General features: G+C 46.4%; 1 protein-coding gene across 8 annotated transcripts in view; it reads right to left on the reverse strand.

Annotated features, from left to right (window-relative positions):
* PXYLP1 (2-phosphoxylose phosphatase 1) overlaps positions 1 to 23,953 on the reverse strand; it is a 94,672-nt gene that overhangs the window by 31,529 nt on the left and 39,190 nt on the right. For 7 of the 8 annotated variants that reach the window (XM_059888972.1, XM_024996088.2, XM_059888973.1 and 4 more), the window contains one exon: positions 7,362 to 7,493. In XM_059888972.1, coding sequence (XP_059744955.1) covers positions 7,362 to 7,440 — 79 coding nt within the window. In that variant the 5' untranslated portion in view covers positions 7,441 to 7,493. Of the gene's footprint in view, positions 1 to 4,614; positions 4,895 to 7,361; positions 7,494 to 23,953 lie in introns of those variants that run through there. The other variant, XM_024996099.2, reaches the window with a different exon arrangement.

Genomic DNA, 23,953 nt, shown 5'->3' on the forward strand with positions numbered 1-23,953 from the left:
AGCCCGCACGCTGCAACAAGTAATAGCTCCTACTCGCTGCAACTGGAGAAAAGTCTGTACAACAGACACAACACAGCCAAAAATAAATAAATAAATAAAAAATTAAAAATCAAACAAAATAAATCTCCAAGAAAAGGATCATACACACACCACTTACACACACCCCACAGCACTTATATACACCCCACACATACACACCCCACACATACACACACCACACACATACATGCACCACATCACTTATACATACTTGTGTTCATCTGCTTCAGTCATGGCTGACTCTTTGTGACCCCATGGACTGTAGCCCGCCAGGCTCCTCTGTCCATAGGATTCTCCAGGCAAGAATATTGAAGTGGTTTGCCATTTTCTTTCTCCAGGGGATCTTCCTGACCCAGGAATTAAACCTGCGTCTCCTGTGTCTCTTCCATCTCCTGCATTGCAGGCAGATTCTTTACCCACTGAGCCACCCAGGAAGCCCACTTATACATACACACACCACTTAAACACACCACACACATCACATACACACACCAGTTGCATGCATATCAAACACACATCACTTACACATTCACAAACAGCATACATATCACCATATACATACCACTGACACATACACTTCTTACACACATCATATAAACACACCAGTGACACACACACACACCACTTGCACACACATCACACATGCACAAAATCTGGCTAGGCTGGGGTCCCTCGGCTGCCCACCTGAGAACCTGGGGTGGGTCGCCTGCCCCTTGGCTTCGGAGCCACCCTCCCTGCTGCTGCCCTGTCTCTTTCACGGCCTCTCCTCCTCCATCTGCCCACATTTCACCTTTGCCCTGTCTTTCCCCTCTGCAGGTACATGGAGTACAAACTCCGGAGCTGACAGGGCTCAGCACAGTGCTCTCGCCACCCCTACTCAGATTGCAGCCGGCTGCAGCTGAGGTCCCTGCAAAGGACTGTGGGCCACAGCTTGTGGACAGTCTGGTTCTTAAAAGAGGGGCTAGAAGTTTATGTGAAATTGCCTAGTTTAAAAACATTGGTAAATAAATTTTCCAAAGTGAAAACGTTGCTTGGGCCAAAAAATACAAGCCAGCAGGCTGTGGGACTGGAGTAGCCTCCATGGGCTCCAGGGAGATCAGGGAATGCTGGACACAAGGTCTGCAAACAGGGGCTCTGACAGGCTTCCTCTTGGGCTCAGGCCCTGGAATCGCCTCCGGTAGGACCTGCACTCACTGTGCCCATTGGTACCCCCAACAGCCCTGATACACCTCACCAACTCCCCAGCTCTTCCCCTGTTCCCCACCAGCCCATCCAGCTGCCTGCTTCTTGCTCAGAGCACTCTCCCCCAGTCTCTTCGTTCAGACTCGGGGGCCATTGGCCCCACACAGCTGACCTCCCAGACCGTGTTCTGGGTACCTCCTTCAGCCTTTGGCACACTCACCCCAGGTGGAAAAGGGACTGTGTGAGTGACAGCATGGACGCATGAATGGGGGCAGCCTACGAGACCTCCGAGTCACACTCCCCTCTCTCTCCACCCTTGTTGCACTGCACCCCAGATCAGCTCTAAGTCCGCAGCATCATCTGACGCTCTCAGCTCTGTTCCTTCCTTTCGGGCCCGACACCTTCATCAGAGCCATTCCTCAGCCTTCCACTGGAGCAGGGACGTAGCCCCCGAGTTGCCTCTGAGTGGGCAGCACCCAACTGTTGTGTACATTAGCACCCCCAGGGGGAGCCACAGTTCTGACTCTCTGGGGAGGGGCACAGATCTGCTCTTCTTTGCTTTTGGAACATGCACTTTAACAAACTCCCAGGGCTACTCTAATCAAGGGGCTCAGGAGACCACTCTTTGGCAACCGTTGTACAAGACTGTAGCCCTTCCCAGACACGAATCTGATGATTCTGTCCTCCTGCTTCAGGGGCTCTAGCATCTTCGAGGTATAACATGGTGATGTAGGTGGCCTGGCATAGTCCACCCTCACAGCCACACACGGGTGACTAACCTGGCCCTGCTGTCTCTTGCTCGGCCTTGGCACACCTGCCTCCATCTGCCAGGAACGCCCTTCCCAGATTCCTTATGGACAACTCTAACTCATCCCTCCAGGCTGGAGCTAGGATGTCACCTCCCCTGGGAGGGAGTCTTCCCTGACCTCCAAATGGCTGGCTTCTTGTCCTCCATCCTCCCATGTCACCCTGTCATAATGCATCTCAATCATTTTATTTAACAAGCATGCATACAGTGATCACTATATGCCAGGAACTGTTCTAGGTGTATTATGAAATATCCTTCACCAACCCAATGAAACAGAAACTCTCATTGTCCCCCTCTCCATTTTACAGATGAGCATGCAGAGGGTAGCAAACATGCCTGAGCTCACACAGTTGGTAAGTGGCAGGGCAGGGACTCGATCAGGCAGTCTGGCTCCAGAGTCCACGTTCTTTCCCAGCTCCCTGGGGGGCCACTGCTTTCCTGCCTGAGCACACTGTACCTTGTGTGCCAAGCATCTGCTCAGGATTCTCCTTCACTAGACAGACAGCTCCTTTGGCCCTTGAGAGATGAAACCCCAAGGGCCAAGCACACAGTAGAATGTTTGCTGAAGGACAGCGCTATGCCAACTCAAGGTACTGGGTCAACAAGGAACGATAAAATTCTCCAAACCTCAGAGTGTGAGAAGGCTTTAAATGGGATCAGGTCCAGTGACCTGCCTACTATTCCATTCTTCACAGAGCGATGCTCCAGGGTGTGCATCCTGCCAGTCCACCTCCACATGATGCTGACAGTCAGGAAGCTTCACCTGCCGCTGAATTGAAATATGTCTCCATGGTCACCAGGCCACACAGAGCTGGTCTGACTCCTCTTACAGATACTGGATAGCGATAAGAGCGCTTCAGATACTGAAGACAACTTCACTTTGGCGGGTTAACCGTCCGCTTCTACCTGGGAAGCTGAGTTTCCAGTCCACCATGGACATTTCCCTTAGAAACCTGCTCTGGTCCACCAGGGCCCTGCCCAAGATACCGATGACCAGTGCAGACTGACCCCCTATCATGGCCGATGGACTCTGATTTAAAAGAAAGAAATGCACGATATACTATTTCAAAGGGGCTTCCCTGGTGGCTCAGATGGTAAAGAATCTGCTGCAGTGCAGGAGACCCCAGTTTGATCCCTGGGTTGGGAAGATCTCCTGGAAAAGGGAATGGTTACCCACTCCAGTATTCTTGCCTGGAGAATTCCATGGAGAGAGAAGCCTGGTGGGCTATAGTCCATGGAGTCACAAAGAGTTAGACACAACTGAGCGACTAACACACACACACACACACACACACACTCTGTTTCAAAAGCTCTCTCCACAAATGGCTGAAGCAGCCTTTGGGATACCAAGAGCTCTGGCTTCTGAGGAAGCATCGTGACAGGACTCTGTACTGTTTACACTGACTGAGCTTCCTGAGCCAAAGGTTTTCCCACAAAATCTCCCTTCTCATACCAATGTTTCAAAGCAGCAACAATGAACTTCATTTTATGAAATAAGAAACAGAGGCTCCCGGAGGCCATGCTTGCCGAAGGCACACCACAGCTAAGTGGCTGAGCAGCATTCAAACCCAAGGCTGTGGCTTCAGGGTCTGGGAGCTGGGACCCCGCCACGCTGCCATTTTGGGACTGCTTGGAAGGCGGTAAAATGAGCGCAAAATGAGCATGAAGGAAAGGGTTGAAGCAGGAAAATGGACGATTACAAACGAGCAGAAAAAGCAGCAAAATAAGGAACCATCCACAAGTCTTCATAACTCAGTATCTTTTCCTGTCACACTGAAGGAGTCCCGCAATCTGAGAAGTTATTTTCCCACTTATACTTATTTTAACTAGAATAACTAATGATATTTATGCCTGACTTGTTCCCTTCTTCGAGTATCAGGAATTTCAGAATCACTCTATTTCCAAACTCAAAAACATCAAGGACTTGAAAATACAAAATGAATCATTCTTATTAATGTCTATTAGCATAAAGTGAATCATTATTACCATTTAAAATCAACATATTTTGAGAAACTACAAACCGTATTTTAATCTTTTTTGTATCCTCTCCCAATCATCTCCACCCCAATAGTGTAGAAAAATCTCCAGCATACATAAGCACTTAATAAATATATGGTAGTACACATACACACTTTCTGTACCGAGAGGATGAAACACTTATTTAAGCAACTTGATTTTTTCATTGTAACCTGGGTCATAACTTTCTCATATTCAAAACATCAGAAAAATAAAACTACCAAAGTGTCAAAATAAAATACACAATCATAGAAAACAAAATTATACTATTTACTTAAAACAAAAGAAAGCCAAGTTCCATTTGACTGTCTCAAATATATTACCTGAAACAATTATATGTGCTAATCTGATATTCAAAAACTAGTCAAAAGAAATAGAGAAGAAAAAAAATTCCATATATTTCAGGATAAGAATGAAAATATAAGTGTTACTTAAGCAGACATCTTTGTATTATGAATTAGTCCAGTTTCTTACAGCATAATAATTAGCAACCAGTAAAGTGATTAAATAAATAAAACAATTTAACTCAATTTTCACCAAAATTGTTAAATTCCAAAGTTACAGTTTACCTAGAAGCAGAAGAGCAGTAAGAAGGTCCATATCTTAATATCTTTCCAAACTCCCAACACACTGAAGAATAAAGACCTCAGACCCAGGCTGGCCAATTTATCCTGAAAAATTTTCCCTAAAATAAGTACGGCTGAAAATTGGCTCTGCTAAAACAGAAGGGACTTTCAGAGGAGTTATATAAGCAAAACACACAGGCCAATTCAGTGACATGGAAACCACCTCATGCAAGAGAGACGCAGCAAACACAAGTAACCCACACTCATGTCTCAGAACCTGTCAGTGTCTCAAACTAAGAACCAAGGTTGATTGAAACATCCTACAAGCAAAGGATGGAAAATTTTTAATGAAAAGCCACAAACAAATGACTGATTCCAAACACTTTCTGGAAAAGACTTTTTTTTTTTTACAGTTCATTAACCATCTAGAGTATCTTTAAACTTCTTATGCCCACCTTCTCTTAATCTATTTTCCTATTCCTAAGGATAAAGTGAGTACTTTTACTATTAGAAGTGCCTGTCATATGCACTAGATGTGTGCATGGAATATGTCACAAATCAGAGGTGAGGCAGGGAAATTTGCTCAAAGCCTCTCCCTTCAAACCACTCATTCTGAATGCCAAGTCTTTCCCATGTCCCTCAGCACATTCAGAACATCCCCCCTCTCTGGCCACCTGCCCTTCCTCCCATCATGCAGACTGTGACAGCAATGCCACCTCCTCCCAGAGATATCCTAAGCTGTGATGAGGGCCAAGCAATTGCTTCCCACCCGCCGGGGTGAGGTGGAAAGTGGAGGGCAGGTAGGCAGCAGCAAAAATACAATTACCAGCATCGCACAGATATTTTCTTGGCTTACAAGTACACAGCACCAGGATAGAGAAATAGGGTTCACCTGCTTTCCAGAGCAGGTGGAGATTCATTCATTCACTGAAACACTCCTGAGGCACCTCCTATGTGGCTGGCAGTGCTGGTTCCTGTGATAAAGAGGGAAGCAGAAATGGGCCCTGTTCTCAAAGAGCAGCCAGTCTTGTAGAAGGAAAAGACACAGAACCAAAAAATTATGATATCGCAAGGCTTCCCTGGTAGCCCAGATGGTAAAGAATCCACCTGCAATGCATGAGACTTGGGTTCAATCCTTGGGTTGGGAAGATCCCCTGGAGAAGGGAATGGCAACCCACTTCAGTGTTCTTGCCTGGAGAATACCATGGACAGAGGAGACTGGCCGGCTATAGGGAGCTCTCAAAGACTCGGACACAACTGAGCAACTTTCACTTCACTTCATGGCTAGTGCAAGGAGTGGGACAGGTTCAGAGCACCCCAGATGTACAACCAAGAAGCCCATACCCAGGTGGGGAGTGATGGAAGCTTTCTGAAGGAGAAAGGTGTGAATGAACCATGTGGAGGAGAGGATGGGATGGGAGGCAGATAGAAGGGAGGTGAGTAGAACAGTCCAGGCAGACGGACCGCCTTCAGGCACAGAGAACAGCCTGGATGTGCAGAGAATGCCAAGCCACTCAGCAAGGCTGTGGTGTAGGGTTCAAGGTGAGACAGGGGTCCCAGAAAGGCTAAGGTGCCTCTCAGAGACCCACTGCTGAAGGGTTACAGCCAAGGAAGTGCCTGGTTGGATCTGTGTTTGAGGACCACCACCCTTAGGGAGCAGCAGAGGACATAGATTTGGGGCTCAGCCTGAGCACAGACCCCAAGGTATGGGCCGAGGGCAGGTGATGAGGCCTGTGGACTGGCCTCCTCAGCCATGCTGCTGCCTCGCCACTCCGGGCTTTCCATACACAGTCCCTACTGCCCAGTTTGGTACTGGGACCTAATCCCTCCACCCTTTCTGATAATGACACTCAACCCCCAAGCCAAGCACCTCTGCTGTGTGGCCCAGCATGAGGGCACAAGCTGACCACTCACTGTCTTCACCTTGGGAACCTGAACTAAGGATCCAGGAATAACCAGTTGAGGAATCCGGGGAGAAGCCAAAAGTATGTCATGAGGCCAAGTGATTGCTCTTGTTCCTCACAAGCAAAGATGCACACCCACCCACCACTAGCACTGACACTAAAAAGACTGAGTTGTTTGAAACCTCACTGTTTATTTAAAGAACACAGGTAATGACCTAGAGCGTGGGATGGGGGGTAGGTAGGAGGGAGGCTCAAGAGAGAGGGGATATATGTACACTTACAGCTGATTCATGATGTTGTACAGCAGAAACTAACTCTAAAGCAATTATCCACCAATTAAAAATCCTATGATAAACAATAATGGAAAAGAGTATTTTTTAAAAAAGATGTATACACATACATACACACACACACACACACACACATTCTTTTTCTGGTGGCTTAGACAGTAAAGAGTCTGCCTGCAATGCGGGAGACCTGGGTTCGATCTCTAGGTTGGGAAGATCCTCTGGAGGAGGGCATGGCAACCCACTCCAGTATTCTTGCCTGGAGGATCCCCATGGATAGAGGAGCCTGGCAGGCTACAGTTCATGGGATCACAAAGAGTCAGACACGACTGAGCAACTAAGCACACAGCACACACACATATATATACACGTATAACTGAATCACTTTGCTGTATAACAGGAATTAACGACATTGTAAATCAACTATATTTCAATTAAAAAAAAGGTGAAAGAAAAGTAAAAGAACAAAGGCTTTGGGACCTATGTGTTTCCTTCCCATGGGGGCTTCTGCTCCAGAGAAAAGCCCCCTTACCATCCCAGCACCCATACCCACACTTACAGAACTGCAGGCTGAGGCTCACGAAGGCCAGCAGTGCAGCCAGGGCCAGCAGCAGCACGAAGCGATTGCGGAAAAGCATTATTGTTTATTTTATCTTCTCTTCATGGTTTCACCTCAGATCAGGAACACGTCCTGCGAAGAGAGGAGAGGCAAGAAACATGTTTCTGAGGCGGAAAACCAAGTCTGTCAACTGAAAAGAATCTGATCAGCCCTGTTCTCCAGCAGGGCAGTGTGAATCCCGGTCGGAGAACAACTGTGTGCTGCTGCTGATGTCTTTGCCCCCAAATCAGCCTGGCTGAGAAGGCACCCTTCAAATTAATGAGCAGAAACAGTTCGGGAAGGCTTCGTTTATCTGATCTCAACAGGCAGGGAGATTTTATGGCATGGCCTTTGCAAAGAAAAATGGACAGGGTGTTTAGACCTAAGAAGTCTTTACAAGGACCAGGAAATGAACACCCCATTCTGATCCCCAACTTCTTCAACCATTTCTGATGAACACTTTGCTATGATGACCCTGCATCTTTGATCTCAGTAATTAACCTGAACATCAATCACTGCCTCATGCTCCACTTTAACACCTTTAGGGATGGCTGGGCTGTATCTAAGATATGTTCCTACATCAAGCAGCCCCATAAGCTAATTAGAGACCTGCCCCCCCCAACCTGGACCACTGGGCCCATTTCAGCTGCATCCATGGGTCATCTCGCAGTCCCACCCACCATTCTAATTTCCTCTGACCATGTTAGGACTGTGCAAAAGGACTTCACAAAAATGCCAAATGTGGCTCTAAATGTCCATTCTGTGAAAAAAAGGGAACGGTTGCTATGGGTATTTACCTCACCTCTTAGATACCAAATTTATTTTCTGGTGCTCATTGGGGTTTAAAATAGAACTTGAAAAATCACAGCCTCTTCAGAAAAGGTTCTTAACCACAGCAAGCTTATAACCATTATTTCAAACCTGATTTTAGCAGCAGAATCTTTTTCTCTTTCAAATACAATAGAAAATCAATCAGATAAAAGCTCACCTGCTAATATGGTGAGGGTCACACAACTCCATGAATATATTAAAAGCTACTGAATTACACACTTCGGGTGAGTTGTATGTGAATTATATCTCAATAAGACTGTATTTTTAAGAACCTATGCATGGAATGAGGCAGAAGCCAGAGCCCTGGGGTCTCTTGCTGCCCCCCGCACCCACTCACCTTACCGCCACACCCAAGGCCCTGGAGGGGAGTTTGAGAACCATTCCTTTAAGGGACCTGTCAGACCTTCTACCACAGGACAACACTGGCTAAAAGACTGATGAAAATACACTGTACCTCACAAATGAGCCTGTATGTCCAGCATCTGGCAACCCTGCTAACAAACAAATCCCAATTTACACCTTCAAGTGAGCGCTGCTTCTGTCCCTTTAGTCACCACTCCTTTCCAGGGACCAGTGCTTCATGTCCCAAGATGATCTGTCCTCCTGGGGACACCCACCTCCTTGTCCTGGTAGGGACTCAACAGCCTCAGAAGCTCTCTGACATCTCCAGCTAAAACAACACATTACCCTGGCTGATCCCATCAGCATTTAACATACTTCAGTTCAGTTCAGTTCAGTCGCTCAGTCGTGTCCAACTCTTTGCGACCCCATGAATCGCAGCACGCCAGGCCTCCCTGTCTATCACCAACTCCTGGAGTTTACTCAAACTCATGTCCATCGAGTCGGTGATGCCATCCAGCCGTGAGGACTCCAAATAAATGTTTGCTCTTTCCAAAACTGAAACTCCCTGTGGCCTCCACCTGGGGGTGTTTGCAAGGAAACCCACAGACCCTGAAGACAGCTCACCAGAATCTGCATTTGGTGAGGCCCAAAGCCAGGGCTTCGGCATTGAACCCTCGAGGTGGCTGAGATCACAATGAGACATGATGTGGGCCCACAGATGTGCAGCCCACAGTTTTGCCCTCCTGAGGCGACAAAGAGGGTGAAGCCCTCCTGTAAACAAACCCCATTCCCAGAGGTAAAGCATCAAGCCTGAGTGGCTCTGGGCTCCTGATCCAGGCTGCAGAGTTCCTTGCCTAGGGTGTCTGGGAGGCATCACAGTCCATTCTCTTGTATCCTTGACCTTGAGGGAGACCTTGGCAACACTCATCTGCTGGTTCAACAGTAACTCTCCCCCACTCACCCTGCTGCAAAAGAAAACAAGCTAACTAAAATCCAAGTCACAGCCTCTCCACCCCTCACCCGGGACAGGTTCGGCTGCCCGGCCAAGCCCCCCAGGGATGAGCGTAGAAGGTGCCGCCATTCAGCTGCAAACACTGGGCAGTATTTCCAAATCATACCTGACCTGGGAGGAATGTCAGCATTCCCTCACAGCAGCCTCCCCGGGGCAGTCTCCAACCTTTGCTCCAGGAACCAGGAGCTTCTACCTGCTCAAAACCATCCTTCCCTTGGGTTTCCCATGACATGCCCCGGGGACAGGGTTGGCAATTTCGAACCTGACAGCAGAAAACTGAACCTTAAGGGCACGAGGTTCTTAAGTGGTGATGACTGATATGAAATCAGAGGTGTGCCTCTAAAGCTTTCTGCTGCCTTTCAGCGTCACCCCACACATCCGCATACTGACTCTAACCGCCACCCATGTATGTACACAGAAGAGGTTGGCTCTTGGCACGTGCCAGCTTCTTAGCTACCCAAGGACAGCTCACTGCTTCTGGCTCACTAGCCTGTAGATTTCAGAACATCTCGCTCTCTCAGTCATTCCCAATTAGATGTGTTTACTTTACAATGGTCCTCTTAGAAGGGGATCCTTTTAATTTGGGAAAGGTGAGTGGGGTGTGTGCATAGAGATTAGATCACAGAACAGGGAGAAGGTTCAGAGCAAATACCTTCTTTGGGTGGTGGTGTCCCTGTACCCCCAACAATAAATACGTTAGAGCTCTCCTTCATATCTTCCTCTCCCTTCTGTTATGTTATTGCCTTCTTTTGAGCCTAATACCACATTTGGAATAGCTCCTTTTCCTTTACATAAACATCTTTAAGTGTTCCTGCTTGGCAAATGGCCTCTAGGGTCTGTCAGAATTCTGTTAGGAGGGTCCTGCAGCTCTGCTTTGGGGGGACCACCTCTGCAGCATGTGCAGATCAAGTCCACAGCTCTCTGGAGGTGGGCAGACCTGGGTCAGAACCCCGAGCTTGGTGACCATGGGACAAGTTACTTAACCTCTCTGAGACTCAGTATCCTCATCTGTAAGTTGGGACTAATTATGTTGTGAGGACCAAATCAAAGGCTAAATAAGTGTAATCTCAGTGTACAGTAGGTATTCAAAAGAAAATGATGTCACTAGCTTTGTTACCTACTCATTTTCTTCTTCGGTTTTAATTTGGCTACATCAGGTCTTAGTTGCGGCACGCTAGATCTTTCATTGTGGTAGGGGCATGCGGTCCGAGGAGCACGAGCTTGGTTGCTTCTCGGTACGTGGGAATCTTAGTTCCCCCACCAGGGATTGAACCCTCGTCCCCCCGTGTCTCCTGCATTGCAAGGCAGATTCTTAACCACAGGACCAGCAGGGAAGTCCCCCCTACTCATCTCTGTCAGTTCACTCTACTGCTTCCTCCATCCTCTTGAGAAATAGGAATAGTTTCTTAACCAGTTTGTTGGTTCCTCCAGCTACATGAGTATTGAAATGGTCACATATTCTTGCCCCCATCCATTGCTCTGTCACTCCAGCTCACATGCTATCTTCAGCATCTCACTGTGCAATGCAAACCTTGCTGCCTGGGGAAACCACCCACCCTCAATTTCTGAGGCTGGTGGTTTCTTGCATCTGCAGCTGGAAGACCAGACTTGCCTCTTGGTTGCTCTGCACTTGGGTGTGCGAGGTAAGAACTTTCTTCTGGTACTAGACCAGGTCTGGCTCTTCAACCACTTCCTGCCTCCAGCCTCTTGGGAGACTTATCACCACCCTCATTGGCAGATGAGGCTGCTAGAGCTGCTAAGGAGGCCGTCTATGGTTTTCCCAACACTGCCATTTTACACGAGAACAAATCACAATATGGTTCAGGATCATCTTCAGATTGTCAGGTAGAAACAACTGCTTTTGCTAAGTTAAATTTCAGACTTATAGACAGGTTTGATTTGGTGCGGTGATGGCCCCCAGTTTGTTTGTTCATGCTTTTCTGTATTCATGGCTTTGGGAAACCTCCTCCCAGACGGACTCTAAGCTCGGACAAGGTCTATGCTTTGGCTACAAGCCAAAAGCTCTCTAAGCTTCGCAGACAAGCTGCAAACAGAGGTGTGAATAGCACTTACGCATTAGGGCTTGTCTTCCCTGGCTGCTTTTAGAACATTGCCCTCCCTGGCTGCTTTTAGAACACCGAGACCATGGTGTGAAGACACCCAGGCGAGCTGCTGGAGGATGAGGCCACACGGGGCCAAGGCAAGCACTCCCGGCTGAGGCTCTCTTAAACAACAAGGCTGCCTGCCAGTCACCATACATGTGAGCAAAGCCATCCCAGACCTTCTAGTCCAGCCACACCACCTGTAGATGGAGAGTCAACCCAGACTAAAAGAACTGTGTGGCCAACCCCCAGGTCACGGCAAATATGAAGGCTGCTGTTTTCAACCACTAAGTTTTGGAAGCTTGATATATATAAAGCAAAACTAGCTATTCCCATAGAGAGAAAACACATTGGGTCTTTACCAGGAAATTCTAAGCTAGGGTGTAGATTTCCATATCCTCATCTTTTTTTTTTTTTTTTTGTAGGCCCCACATGTCAAAGCTCCATCTCCATCCACATTCTTCAATATGCTGAGGGCTTTTTGGGAAAGGGGCTATATTTAGTTCTAGATTGAAAATACTGAGGATATGCTGGGTTAACCAGATGGCTGGGATCATGTGACTGCCTTACTGCTTTTAGTTCTCCAGCTACTGACATGTCCACATACCTGAGGCTTTTCACTTGATGACACGAGCCTCCACGTGGGAACACCAAACATTTCCCCTTGATAAGCTCTGGGTTTCTGTGCCCCTACTTCCTGACTCTGCCTCAGCAGTCCAAATGGCAAATAATGGTCAGAATCTCATTCCTTCCGCTTGCGCTAGCACCAGGCTGATGTGTCCACAGCCCAGGGGCAGGGGGAGGGAGCAGCTCACTGACACTGAGCCCCGAGATAAGCACCTCCGTGCTGCTCTCTTGGAACTTATCTTCCTAGAAAACTTGGAGAGGAAGGTCATGCTCTGTTCTTTTCTTTTTAAACAGCTAAACAATAATGATAATGCAAAACACACATAGCTTTGAAGTTTGTGTTTGCAGCTGGAGCTAGGATCCCAATGTGTGTGTAAGCGCTGTGTGTAAGCAGTGTGTGTACACAGGTGTGTGCCCATGTGAGAAGCGTGTGCCTGGCTCCGGTGCGTGCTTCTTCACTTCTCCAGTGGAAAAGACCCAAGGGAGCCCCAACACAGCAGAAAGCATGAGGCCTCAGAGGCTGGCAGAACTGTGTCGGTTCTCTGCTCGACCACTGCCTTCTGTGTGACCTCTTGACAACTGTATTTCACCCAAGTTTCAGGTCACTGTTCTTTAAATAAGACTGGGGATAAGAATATAAATGAGCAGAAGGGCAGTGAGGAGTAAATACCACAATACACAGAGCACTTGGCACAAAGGAGGGATGTGCTGTGTCTGGCTCCCCAGCTCTGGAGGAATCATACAGACCCCCTGCTAGCAATTCAGTCATCCCACTCTTCGAGACACCATGGACTGTAGCTCACCAGACTCCTCTGTCCATGGGATTCTCCAGGCAAGAACACTGGAGCAGGTTGCCATTCCCTTCTCCAGGTGATCTTCCCAACCCAGGGATCAAACCCAGGTCTCTTGCATTGCAGGCAGATTCTTTACTATCTGAACCACCAGGGAAACTCTACCATCTAAACACAAAGATTTGCTTCCTTTCCCTGAGCTGCTGCTTTTGCCACATACTGTGCTTCCCCTTCCAAATCCTGGCCACCGCCACTTCCCTATTCACTGGCCCAGCCCCATTCATCAGCGGGGAGCCACGTTTGCAGCTTGTTCCTGCCCCCACCTCCACCATGCCAGCCTTCCTCAGGGCTGACTCAGCTGTGGTGTTCTGCCTTGCCACAGGTTTTCCAACCTGGAACATGTGTCTCGGCTTCTGTCAGAAGACAGGATTACCAGCCAATGGACTCTGTCTCTGTGGCTTAAGCTCCAGCCCCATTCTCCAGAGTCCCTTTCTCCTTTCCATCCCCGGCGAGCAGGCTCTCCAGCACTCAAGAAATCAGGCGTTCCTTGGGTTCCCTTCTGGTCATAATCCTACATATTCACTCCACGGGAGCTTGGAGCACACACCCCTGGGGTCTCCTGCAACTCCTCTAGTTACCCCACTGGACTTGTCCATGTCATCACAAGTGATAACCAGGACTCGGCCCTCAGTAGAGACTCAGGCCTCAGCAGAGACTCCACAGTCTGCTCACTCACAGCCCAGAAAGCAAAGTCCACAGGAAGAGTCACTGCCACATCAGCAGGGGGAGTAGGACTGTGACCTACTTCAGAATAGCTCCCACATCTCCTAATCCTCAGACATCACTGTCCATGGAAGATGCTCTTGACTCAATATGGCATCATGACCAAATCCAACCCCTATAAATACTTTAGTGGAAACAACTGCTTCATGTTGTGGGCTGAACATCTAACAGTCACCAGTCATCAAATGTCTACTGGGCACAGTTTTAGTCCCCACTGCTAAACCCACAAAGTAAAAAATACCTTAAATCCAGAAATAGAATTATTACTCTGCATCCCTGATGAAGCAGCAAAAAAGAAAACAGATAAACAGAAAACTCAGTCACCTTAATTTAACTTTACAATAGATTTGAAGAGTGAAAGAAAATACTTTAGAATGTAATTTTGAAAAAAAGCACTAGGAAATAGGCAGCTCTCATTATAGTATTATGGTAAATACCATTTCTGAATTAAGAGGAAAAAAGGAATATATCAAAGGCATTTTTACAAGCTACCATTCTACCATCAGAGATTTCCAAAGTCCAAGCCCTGGCCTGACTTTCACCTTGTAAAAGCTGGAAATGCCACGTTTAGTGACTCCAGCCTCAGAGTCCCCTTCAAAGTGTACAGAATTTAGGGTTTTAAACATGACCAAGACCGTTTGAAAGAAAAATGTGCATTCAATTATCTCATTTGTGTAGTTAAAATACCATTACCAGGAATAGAAAGATGGTATTAAAGAAAATGCTTTAGATGTATTCTATACTTTGATTTTTTTTTGGTCCTAATCATTTTGACCCAAGTAAATATAGCATTATAATTAAGAAAACCCTAAAGTCTATAATTGTGAACTAAATATGATCCAAACAAAGGTAAAAGCTACATCTTCATTGTCCTCCATCTCCAAGGTGACCTCAAAGTGGGGTTTAATTGCAAAATCAAAGATGCCTGGCTAAGAATAAACCAACCTTAAAGTCTGATGAGTGAGAGCCTGATAGATTCCAGAACCTCCTGGAAACTGCCACGGGGGCTGTGGGCTCCCAGCTGTCACTCACATTCCAGCTACTCAAGTGACAGCTAATGTGCAGGCTGGGCTCTAAAGGTTGAAACCAATTCATTCATCCAGTCAATTAGTTGATTCAAAACAACGTTTATTTCCCAGAAGCCAATATGTGTCAGGCATCATCCAAAGTGTGCTTCCCTAGTGGCTCAGTGGTGAAGAATCTGCCTGCCGATGCAGGAGACATGGGTTTGATCCTTGAGCCAGGAATAATCCCTGGAGAAGGACATGGCAACCCACTCCAGAATTCTTGCCTGGGAAATCCCATAGACAGAGGAGCCTGGTGGCTACAGCCCACGGGGTTGCAGTCAGACACAATTTAGCAACTAAATAACAACTTCCGGAGTGCTGAGGATGCAGGATACAGGACACAGTTTCTTCCATTTTTAAGCTTGTATCTGAAATGTACTTATGGGAGAAATGATATGAGATCTAGGAATTGCTTTAAAATATTCTGGATATGGGGGTAGGGTCGGTGGGGAGAGGTCAAAGATGAATTAATGAAATAAGACTTGCAAACTGTGACAACTTCTGAAGCTGGGTGATGAATCGTAGAGGGTCCATCATATAATCCTCTGTGCTTCTGTGGATGTTTGAGGTTTTAGGCATAAAAAAAAAAAGAAAGCTCACAGTCTGGTCAGTGGAGCAATGAGTAAATGGACCATTAGGCTTGTGACACTAGAACCATCAACGAGAGGCAGAGTTGGGGAGGGAGGGGTTGACCCACCCAGGCCCAGAGAGGGTGGCAGGTTTCCTGTGCAGGAGGCTCTGCCCAAGTTCAGTCTTCAAGAGCAGCCTGGAGATGAGGCATTTGTAATTGCATTTTAGGAAAATAATTGTATTTTAGAAATGAACCAAAGAAACAACCCTAAATGAGACCATCCTGACTCGAGGAGAGCAGGAGAAGGGCTTGCATCTTTGTGGGTGAGGAGACCCTGAACAGGGAGGTGGGTTAGCCCGAGCACCACCCCACAGCATCACATTCAGTGAGTCTGCTGTGCCTGGAGACTGCTGGCTGCCCAGAAACCCCACTGGGGCTGGGTCAGGGAGCCCTGATCTCATCTGGGTCTGCTCCTCCATGTGGAGTTTGCCTGTGGTCTGGTGCCAACAGGTGGGTGGCTGCAAGAGCCTCATTCCCCCCACTAGGCCAGCCTGCCCACAAAACCAAGGAATCCCACCACTAAGGGGACTATACTGCACACCCCCTGGTGCCCCCGCTCTTCCTGGAGTCCCCTCTGAGCACACAGCCACTGACCTCCAAGATGGAGCAAGAGGCAGCGTCTGATGTCAGGAGCCAGGCCACCAAGCAGTGTCGGCTTGAGGGACGGGCCTGCTTCATACACTGACCCTCATTTTCTAGGGCTGGGGTCCTACCTCTTCCCAGCACAGCCTTCTCTGGGAACACAGGACAGGGGCAGGCCGAGGTCTCTCTGCCCCTCTCAGCAGGAGCGACACTTGAAAGGATGCTTGAGAGCCATGTGATGAGCCCCCATGGAACATTCTGCACTGTGCCCCACACTGACCCCCCCAGACGCCTCTCTCACCCACAATACTCTCCTCCCGAAGAATAGCCTGTGCTGGTGAGGGGTGATGTAACCCACAGTGTCATGCCCAGATGTGATACAGAGTGGCAACAGCCCCTCCTGGCTATGGGGTCACCATGGAGGGGGAGAATCAATGCTTCAGATCACCCCCGAAGTTGGCCCTGATTTCTGGGTTCACCATGACCTTGCTATACCTCACAAATCCCACTGCAGTCCCAGTCCTACCCATGACATGGAGTTAAGTCTGTGGGCTCTGGAGTCAGATGGCCAGGACTCCTTCTCTAACCCTTCTTGAGCCACAGCTGCCTCGTCCATGAAATGGAACAATCCGTCTCACAGGGCATGTAAGGGCTCACGGGGCAATCCACGTGAGGGACACAGCCCAGTTCCAGGCTCCTGGTAAGCTCCCAGTAAAGGTCAGCAATGACTTCTCCTATGGCTTTAACACCCACCACCCACATGCAGCTGCTCAGCCTGCTGCCGCCTTGTCTCTGCACCCACTCCAGAGGCAGAATGCCTGTGCATGGGGGCCGTGCCAGAACAAGTCAGAGTTTGAAGAGGTTTTAAACACTACCTGGTACAAGTCCCCTGTCTGACTGGGAAGACAGGCCAAGGGCAGGTCAGAACTGGCACAAGTCTCCAGGCTGCTCAGGGAGCCTGGCCCTCCTGGCTCACACGCCTGCTCCACAACCTGAGAGTGGCAGCCAGCACTCTGCTGTGGTCACGTTCACACGCCTGCCTCTTCACTGTGGCTGACACTCCTCCAGTGTCTATTCTCACTTTCTTAACAACAGAATCCTCTAGGTTTCAGCTGGACACATGGCCACCCAGCTAGAGACAGCTAACTTCCCAGACTCCCTTGCAAGTCGTCATCATCATGTGACCATGTCATCGTGTGACCAGGTTCCACCCAATGAATTGTGATTGTAAGTAATTTGTGCAATTCTGGGTAAAAGGAGGCTGCCTACACTGCCCCACTCTGCCCTTCCTTCCTCCCCACCCCACACTCTGAAACAGTGGAGTAGTGATGAGCCAGCTTTCTTAATGCCCATGGAGACAACATCTGTGTGAATAACAGAGAAGAACTGTAGTTGACCCTGTGGGATAGTCCACCCAACTCCTTGACCATCTATCAGTTCACTTTTTGTTGTTTAGTTGCTAAGTTGTGTCCAATTCTTTGCAACCCCATAGGCTGCAGCATGCCTGGCTTCCCCGTCATTCACTATCTCCTCGAGTTTGCTCAAATTCATGTTTATGGAGTTGGTGATGCCATCCAACTCTCTCATTCTCTGTCACCCTCTTCTCCTGACTTCAATCTTTCCCAGCATCAGGCTTTTCTAATGACTCAGCTCTTCATGTCAGGTGGCCAAAGTACTGGAGCTTCAGCTTCAGCATCAGTCCTTCCAATGAATATTCAGGGTTGATTTCCTTTAGGATTGACTGGTTTGATCTCCTTGCAGTCCAAGGGACTCTTAAGAGTCTTCTCCAACACCACAGTTCAAATCATCAATTCTTAAGTGCTCAGCCTTTTCTATGATCCAACTCTCAGATCTGTACATGACTACTGGAAAAATCATAGCTTTGACTATACAGACCTCTGTCAACAAAGTGATGTCTCTGCTTTTTAATATGCTGGCCAGCTTTTCTTCCAAGGAGAAAGCATCTTTTAATTTTGTGGCTGCAGTTACCATCCTCAGTGATTCTGGAGCCCAAGAAAATAAAATCTGTCACTAAAATGTATCTCACAACCTTTGTAAGTCATTGTTATCTCAATTCTTTTAAAGCAGCCAGAGAAGTACCCTAACTAGAATTCACCATTAGCTCTAAAGAACACTGGTCCTCTCTATGGGGCCTCCCTCTGAGGGATGTTATGAATAAGCACACACATATTCATGGTGAACTGCATGAGGCTCATCATTGACCAGGCTGAGCATCACTCTTAGATGCGATATAAATGAGACATGGCTGGGGTAACCTTTGTTCTTTTTGAGCTGTATGTTTTGTTTTATCTCAAACTATCCATGTAGCTATCCAGATGGCTTGGCTGCAAGTTAACAGAAAACCCTGCTAATGCAAAGGGACCCATCAACATTCTCACATAATGACGCACAATGTTAGGAACTGCTGCTCCAGAGTGGCTGAATTCAGCAACTTGAAGGCATCATCAGGAAGCCAGGATCTCTTCATCTCTGGGCTTTCTGCCATCCCCTGTGCTCAGGACGGCTCCCCTCAAGAGTCACAGATGGTGACCACTTTCCAGGCATCACACTTGGCACCATGCAGAGGCAGAAGGGGATGATCCTGCACACTTCTACTGGAAGCCAGGATGCCCTCCCAGAAACTTTCCAGTGGACTTCCCCAAATGTCTAACGGCCAGAACTGTGTCACATGCCCATGCTCCAGACCAATCGCTGGCACCAGGAATGGAGCCCAGAGACTGGGTAAAATCAATCAGAATTTATCTCCTGGCAAGATGAGACCCACACAGGGAGGGAGACGGTGGAGACCTGAACAGAATCGGAGTTCTGTCAGGGCAGAGGGAGGGAGGGGATGCCTGTACCAACCCACAGCTGGAGAAGATCTGACAACACACACAGTTATTCTAGAAAATTATTCTCAAACCCAGTCATCTGATGACAGCAGCAGCCCTTTTCAGATCTAGCAATCAAAGCACATGTCGTCATAATTATATGTTTAAGGAGCATCAGTGCTGGTTTGCTCGGGTATAACCAGCAAAGAAGTATCCCTCAGCCTACCGACTACAGGCTCTACTAAACAGACCTTTTATTCCATATTCACATGTGCTTAAATATGCAGCATGAATTATTTGTCATTTCTTCCCAAACAGGATTTTGAGGCACATAATCTGCAGAATTAGTATTTTTAAACCCCTGAATGAGTAAAGTGGTTTTTTTTTTTTACCCCTGCATTTTTGAGCTACAGGTACCCACCACTTTCCCTTTTGAGATTTTTTCCAGCTCAACAAAGGATAAACTTGTGAGGGCTACTGATCATTTCTCAGAACCAGAACAGACTGAAATAAATAATCCAGCAAGCCAGGATTTTCACTTTTATTTTATCTTCAGTGATTTTTTTTTCCTGACATTTGAGGAGATGTCTGGGTTCCAGCCAACTTGGCTGCTTTGCTCTTTCTTAAGTTTTAGAGGCATTGCATCTGAAACTGGCATTCTTATTTTAGAACGTCAAGAGCAATGATAAGTACCTCAACACAAAAAGGAGAACACGCAGTTGGCAAGCCTTACTCACCACAAAACCACTTTAAAATATAGCTGATTCTTTTTATTTTGCAAGCAAACTGTGTCAATTAAAAGTTTCTTAAAATGTCAAGGAAAGCACAAAAGGACTGAATAGGCAGGGCTGTAAAACTGGAAATGTAAGTGGTGTACAATTGAAGATTTCAGTGATAAAGTCATAATTTTAAAGGCAAAAAAAAAAAAAAAAAAAGGCTTACAATGTCCTGAGACTCTCAACTGTGCAAGGTGAATCAGGCATGCCTGAAAGTACAGGCTGCCAAGGTCACTGATGCTTTTTGAAAGCTGTATTTTCTATGTTAACAATACTACAGGGAAATAGAATTTTGCTATGGACAGATCCATGAACAGAGCACTCATCCACACAACAGAATGAGGCATTTTTCCCAAGGAGGCCTTATTCAGGCTGGGAGCACACTCACCGAGAAAGCCTTGACAAACCCGTGCTCACCGCTGGCCCACCTCATGACTCAGCTGTGATGGGGCATGGGGCCCCAGGTCCTCACAGCGGTCACTGTGGGTCACTATCACTGCTAGTGCTGGTGGGCAGCAGCTCTATGCCTCTAAAATACCTTTCAGAAAACTGCTGGGTGGGGAGTAACTAAGACTGTGTGCCACAACCACTGAGCTTACACTCTAGGGCCCTCAAGCTGCAGCTACTGAAGCCCTCGTGCCCTAGAGCCTGTGCTCTTAACAAGAGAGAACCACAATGAGAAGCCCATGCACTACAAGGAAGAGTAGCCCCACTCACCACAACTAGAGAAAGCCCCAGCGCATGAACAAAGACCCAGCACAGGCACAAAGAAATAAGTAAAAAATTTAAAGAAAGAAAGAAAACTGCTGGGTGACTCAGTGTGAGGCTGGCAGCATCAATATTGATACAGAATTAGCCCTCCTACCTAAGGAGGTGGTCAAATGGGCAGCTACCTGCTGGAGGTGCTGTGGAGGGGTGACGGGGATGACTTGTAACAGCATCCATATGCTGAGATCCAAAAATTCTCTGATTCAGATGTTCTGAGAAACTCTCAAAACTGGTGTGGTTTTTTTGGTCTCCTTTGCATGTGTATGAAGAGATAGGTAGAACAAAAACAGAGCTAAGAACATGGTCACATAGAATCACAGACATTTATCTTGGAAGGAATCTGAATTGCTATTTAGTCTCAGCTCCCTTCCACCTGGTCCCATCACTTCACGGCAAATGAGGAAACAATGGAAATGGTAAGAGACTTTATTTTGGGGGGCTCCAAAATCACTGCAGATGGTGACTGCAGCCATGAAATTAAAAGACATTTTTTCCTTGGAAGAAAAGCTATGACCAACCTAGACAGCATATTAAAAAGCAGAGACATTACTTTACCAACAAAGGTCCATGTAGTCAAAAATATGGTTTTTCCAGTGGTCAGGTATGGATGTGAGAGTTGGACTACAGAGAAAGCTGAGCACCAAAGAACTGATGCTTTTGAGCTGTGGTGTTGCAGAAGACTCTTGAGTCCCTTGGACTGCAAGGAGATCCAATCAGTCAATCCTAAAGGAAATCAATCTTGAATATTCATTGGAAGGACTGATGCTGAAGCTGAAACTCCAATACTTTGGCCACCTGATGCCAAGAACTGACTCATTGGAAAAGACCCTGAAGCTGCGAAAGATTGAAGGTGGGAGGAGAAGGGGGTGACAGAGGATGAGATGGTTGGATGGCAGCACCGACGCAATGGACATGAGTTTGAGTAGGCTCTGGGAGTTGGTGAGGGACAGGAAAGCCTGGCATGCTGCAGTCCATGGGTTCGAAAAGAGTCAGACATGACTGAGCAACTGGACTGACCCTTTCAATAAAGTAGGGAATAACACTATAATAAGTTCCATTTAGATTGAATCCTCTTAAAGTTGTAATGAAATACAAGCCTCAAAGTCAATGGTACTCATATATATAATGGTGAAAAGCTAAAAATTTTTTCTCTAAGATCAGGAACAAGACAAGGATGCCCACTCTCGCAACTTTTATTCAGTACAGTACTAGAAGTCCTGCTGCTGCTGCTAAGTTGCTTCAGTCGTGTCCGACTCTGTGCGACCCCATGAACTGCAGCCTACCAGGCTTCTCCATCCATGGGATTCTCCAGGCAAGAACATTGGAGTGGGTTGCCATTTCCTTCTCCAATGCATGAAAGTGGAAAGTGAAAATGAAGTCGCTCAGTCGTGTCCGACTCTTAGCGACCCCATGGACTGCAGCCTACCAGGCTCCTCCATCCATGGGATTTTCTAGGCAACAGTACTGGAGTGGGGTGCCATTGCCTTCTCCCACTAGAAGTCCTAGCCAGACCAATTAGGCAAGATAAAGAATTAAAAGGCATTCAAATCAGAATGGAAGAAGTAAAACTGTCTCTATCTGCAGATGACATATTATATGCAGAAAACCCTAAAGATTCCACCAAAAAAAAAACTGTTAGAACTAATAAACAATCTCAGTGAAGTCATAGGATACAAAATCAATATACAAAAATCAGTTACTTTCTACATTAAAAACAAGCTATCAGAAAAAGAAATTAAGAAAACAATCCCACCTACAACTGAATCAAAAAGAATAATACTAGGAATAAATTTAACTAAGGAGGTAAAAGGTCTGTACATTGAAAGCAATAAGATATTGATGAAAGGAAGTGTAGACAAAATAAATGGAAATATTCCATGCTCATAGTTTAGAAGAATTAATATTGTTAAAATGTTCATACTACCCAAGGAAATCTACATATTTTATCAAAATTCCATGTCATTTTCCACAGAAATAGAAAAACAATTAAAATGTGTAAGGGATACCAAAGAACACAATTAGCCAAAGCAATCTTGAGAAAGAACAAAGCTAGAGGCATCACACTTCCTGATTTCGAGCTACATTATAAAACTATAGTAATTAAAACAGTAGGCTATTGGCATAAAAACAGACACATAGATCAATGGAACAGAATAGAGAACCAGAAATAAACCCACACATATATGGCTAATTGATTTACAACAAAGAAGCAAAGAATAGGGAAAGGATAGCCTCTTCAATAAATGGTACTGGAAAACTGGATAGCCACATGGAAAAGAACAAAACTGGATCCCTATCTCACACCATACACAAAAACTGACTCAAAATGGATTAAAGATTTGAACATAAGGCCTGTAATTATAAAATTCCTAGAAGAAAATATAGAGGGGTAAGCTCCAAGATCACTTGGCAGTGATTTTTTTTTTTTTGGATTTGGACACCACAAGCAAAGCCAACAAAAGCAAAAATAAATCAGCGGGACTACATCGATCTCAGAAGCTTCTGCACAGCAAAGGAAATCACCAACAAAATGAAAACCAATGAGATAAAACATCTGCAAATCATATATGAAATGAGTTCATGCCCAAATTACATATAAAGAACTTACACAACTCAACAGTAAAAAACAAGCAATCTGATTTAAATAGAGAAGAGAAACTGAACAGACATTTGAAAACATACAAATGGCCAACAAGTACATGAAAATATGTTCAATATCACTAACCATCAGAAAAACAAAAATCAAAACCACAAGGAGATACCACCTCACACCTATTAGACTGGCTACTTTCAAAAAAGACACAAGATAATAGGTGTTAGGATATGGAGAAAAAAGAACCCTCATGCACACTGGTTGGAATGTAACTCGGTGCAGTCCCTAGAGAAAACAGGATAGAGGATCCTTAAAAAAGTAAGCATAGAACTGCCATATGATCCAGTAATTCCACTTCTGGGTGTATGTCTCAAGGAAACAAAATCACACTCTTAAAGACACATCTGCACCCCACATTCACAGCAGCATTATTTACAATAACCAAGATATACCTCTGTATCTATCACATCTTTATGCACATTACATTTTCTTTATCCATTCACCTGTTGATGGATACTTAGGTTTTTATACACACAAATGCATGCACATACACACACACACACACACACAAACACACATGCACACACACACAATGGGATATTATTCAGCCATGAAAAATAAGGAAATCCTACCATTTGTGACAACATGACGGAGGCTGAAATCATTATGGTTTGTGAAATAACTGCTGCTACTGCTAAGTCACTACAGTCGTGTCCGACTCTGTGCGACTCCATAGACAGCAGCCCACCAGGCTCCCTGGGATTCTCCAGGCAAGAACACTGGAGTGGGTTGCCATTTCCTTCTCCAACACGTGAAA

This window comes from Bos taurus, chromosome 1 (assembly GCF_002263795.3).
Source record: "Bos taurus isolate L1 Dominette 01449 registration number 42190680 breed Hereford chromosome 1, ARS-UCD2.0, whole genome shotgun sequence".
NCBI classification, from domain to species: domain Eukaryota; kingdom Metazoa; phylum Chordata; class Mammalia; order Artiodactyla; family Bovidae; genus Bos; species Bos taurus.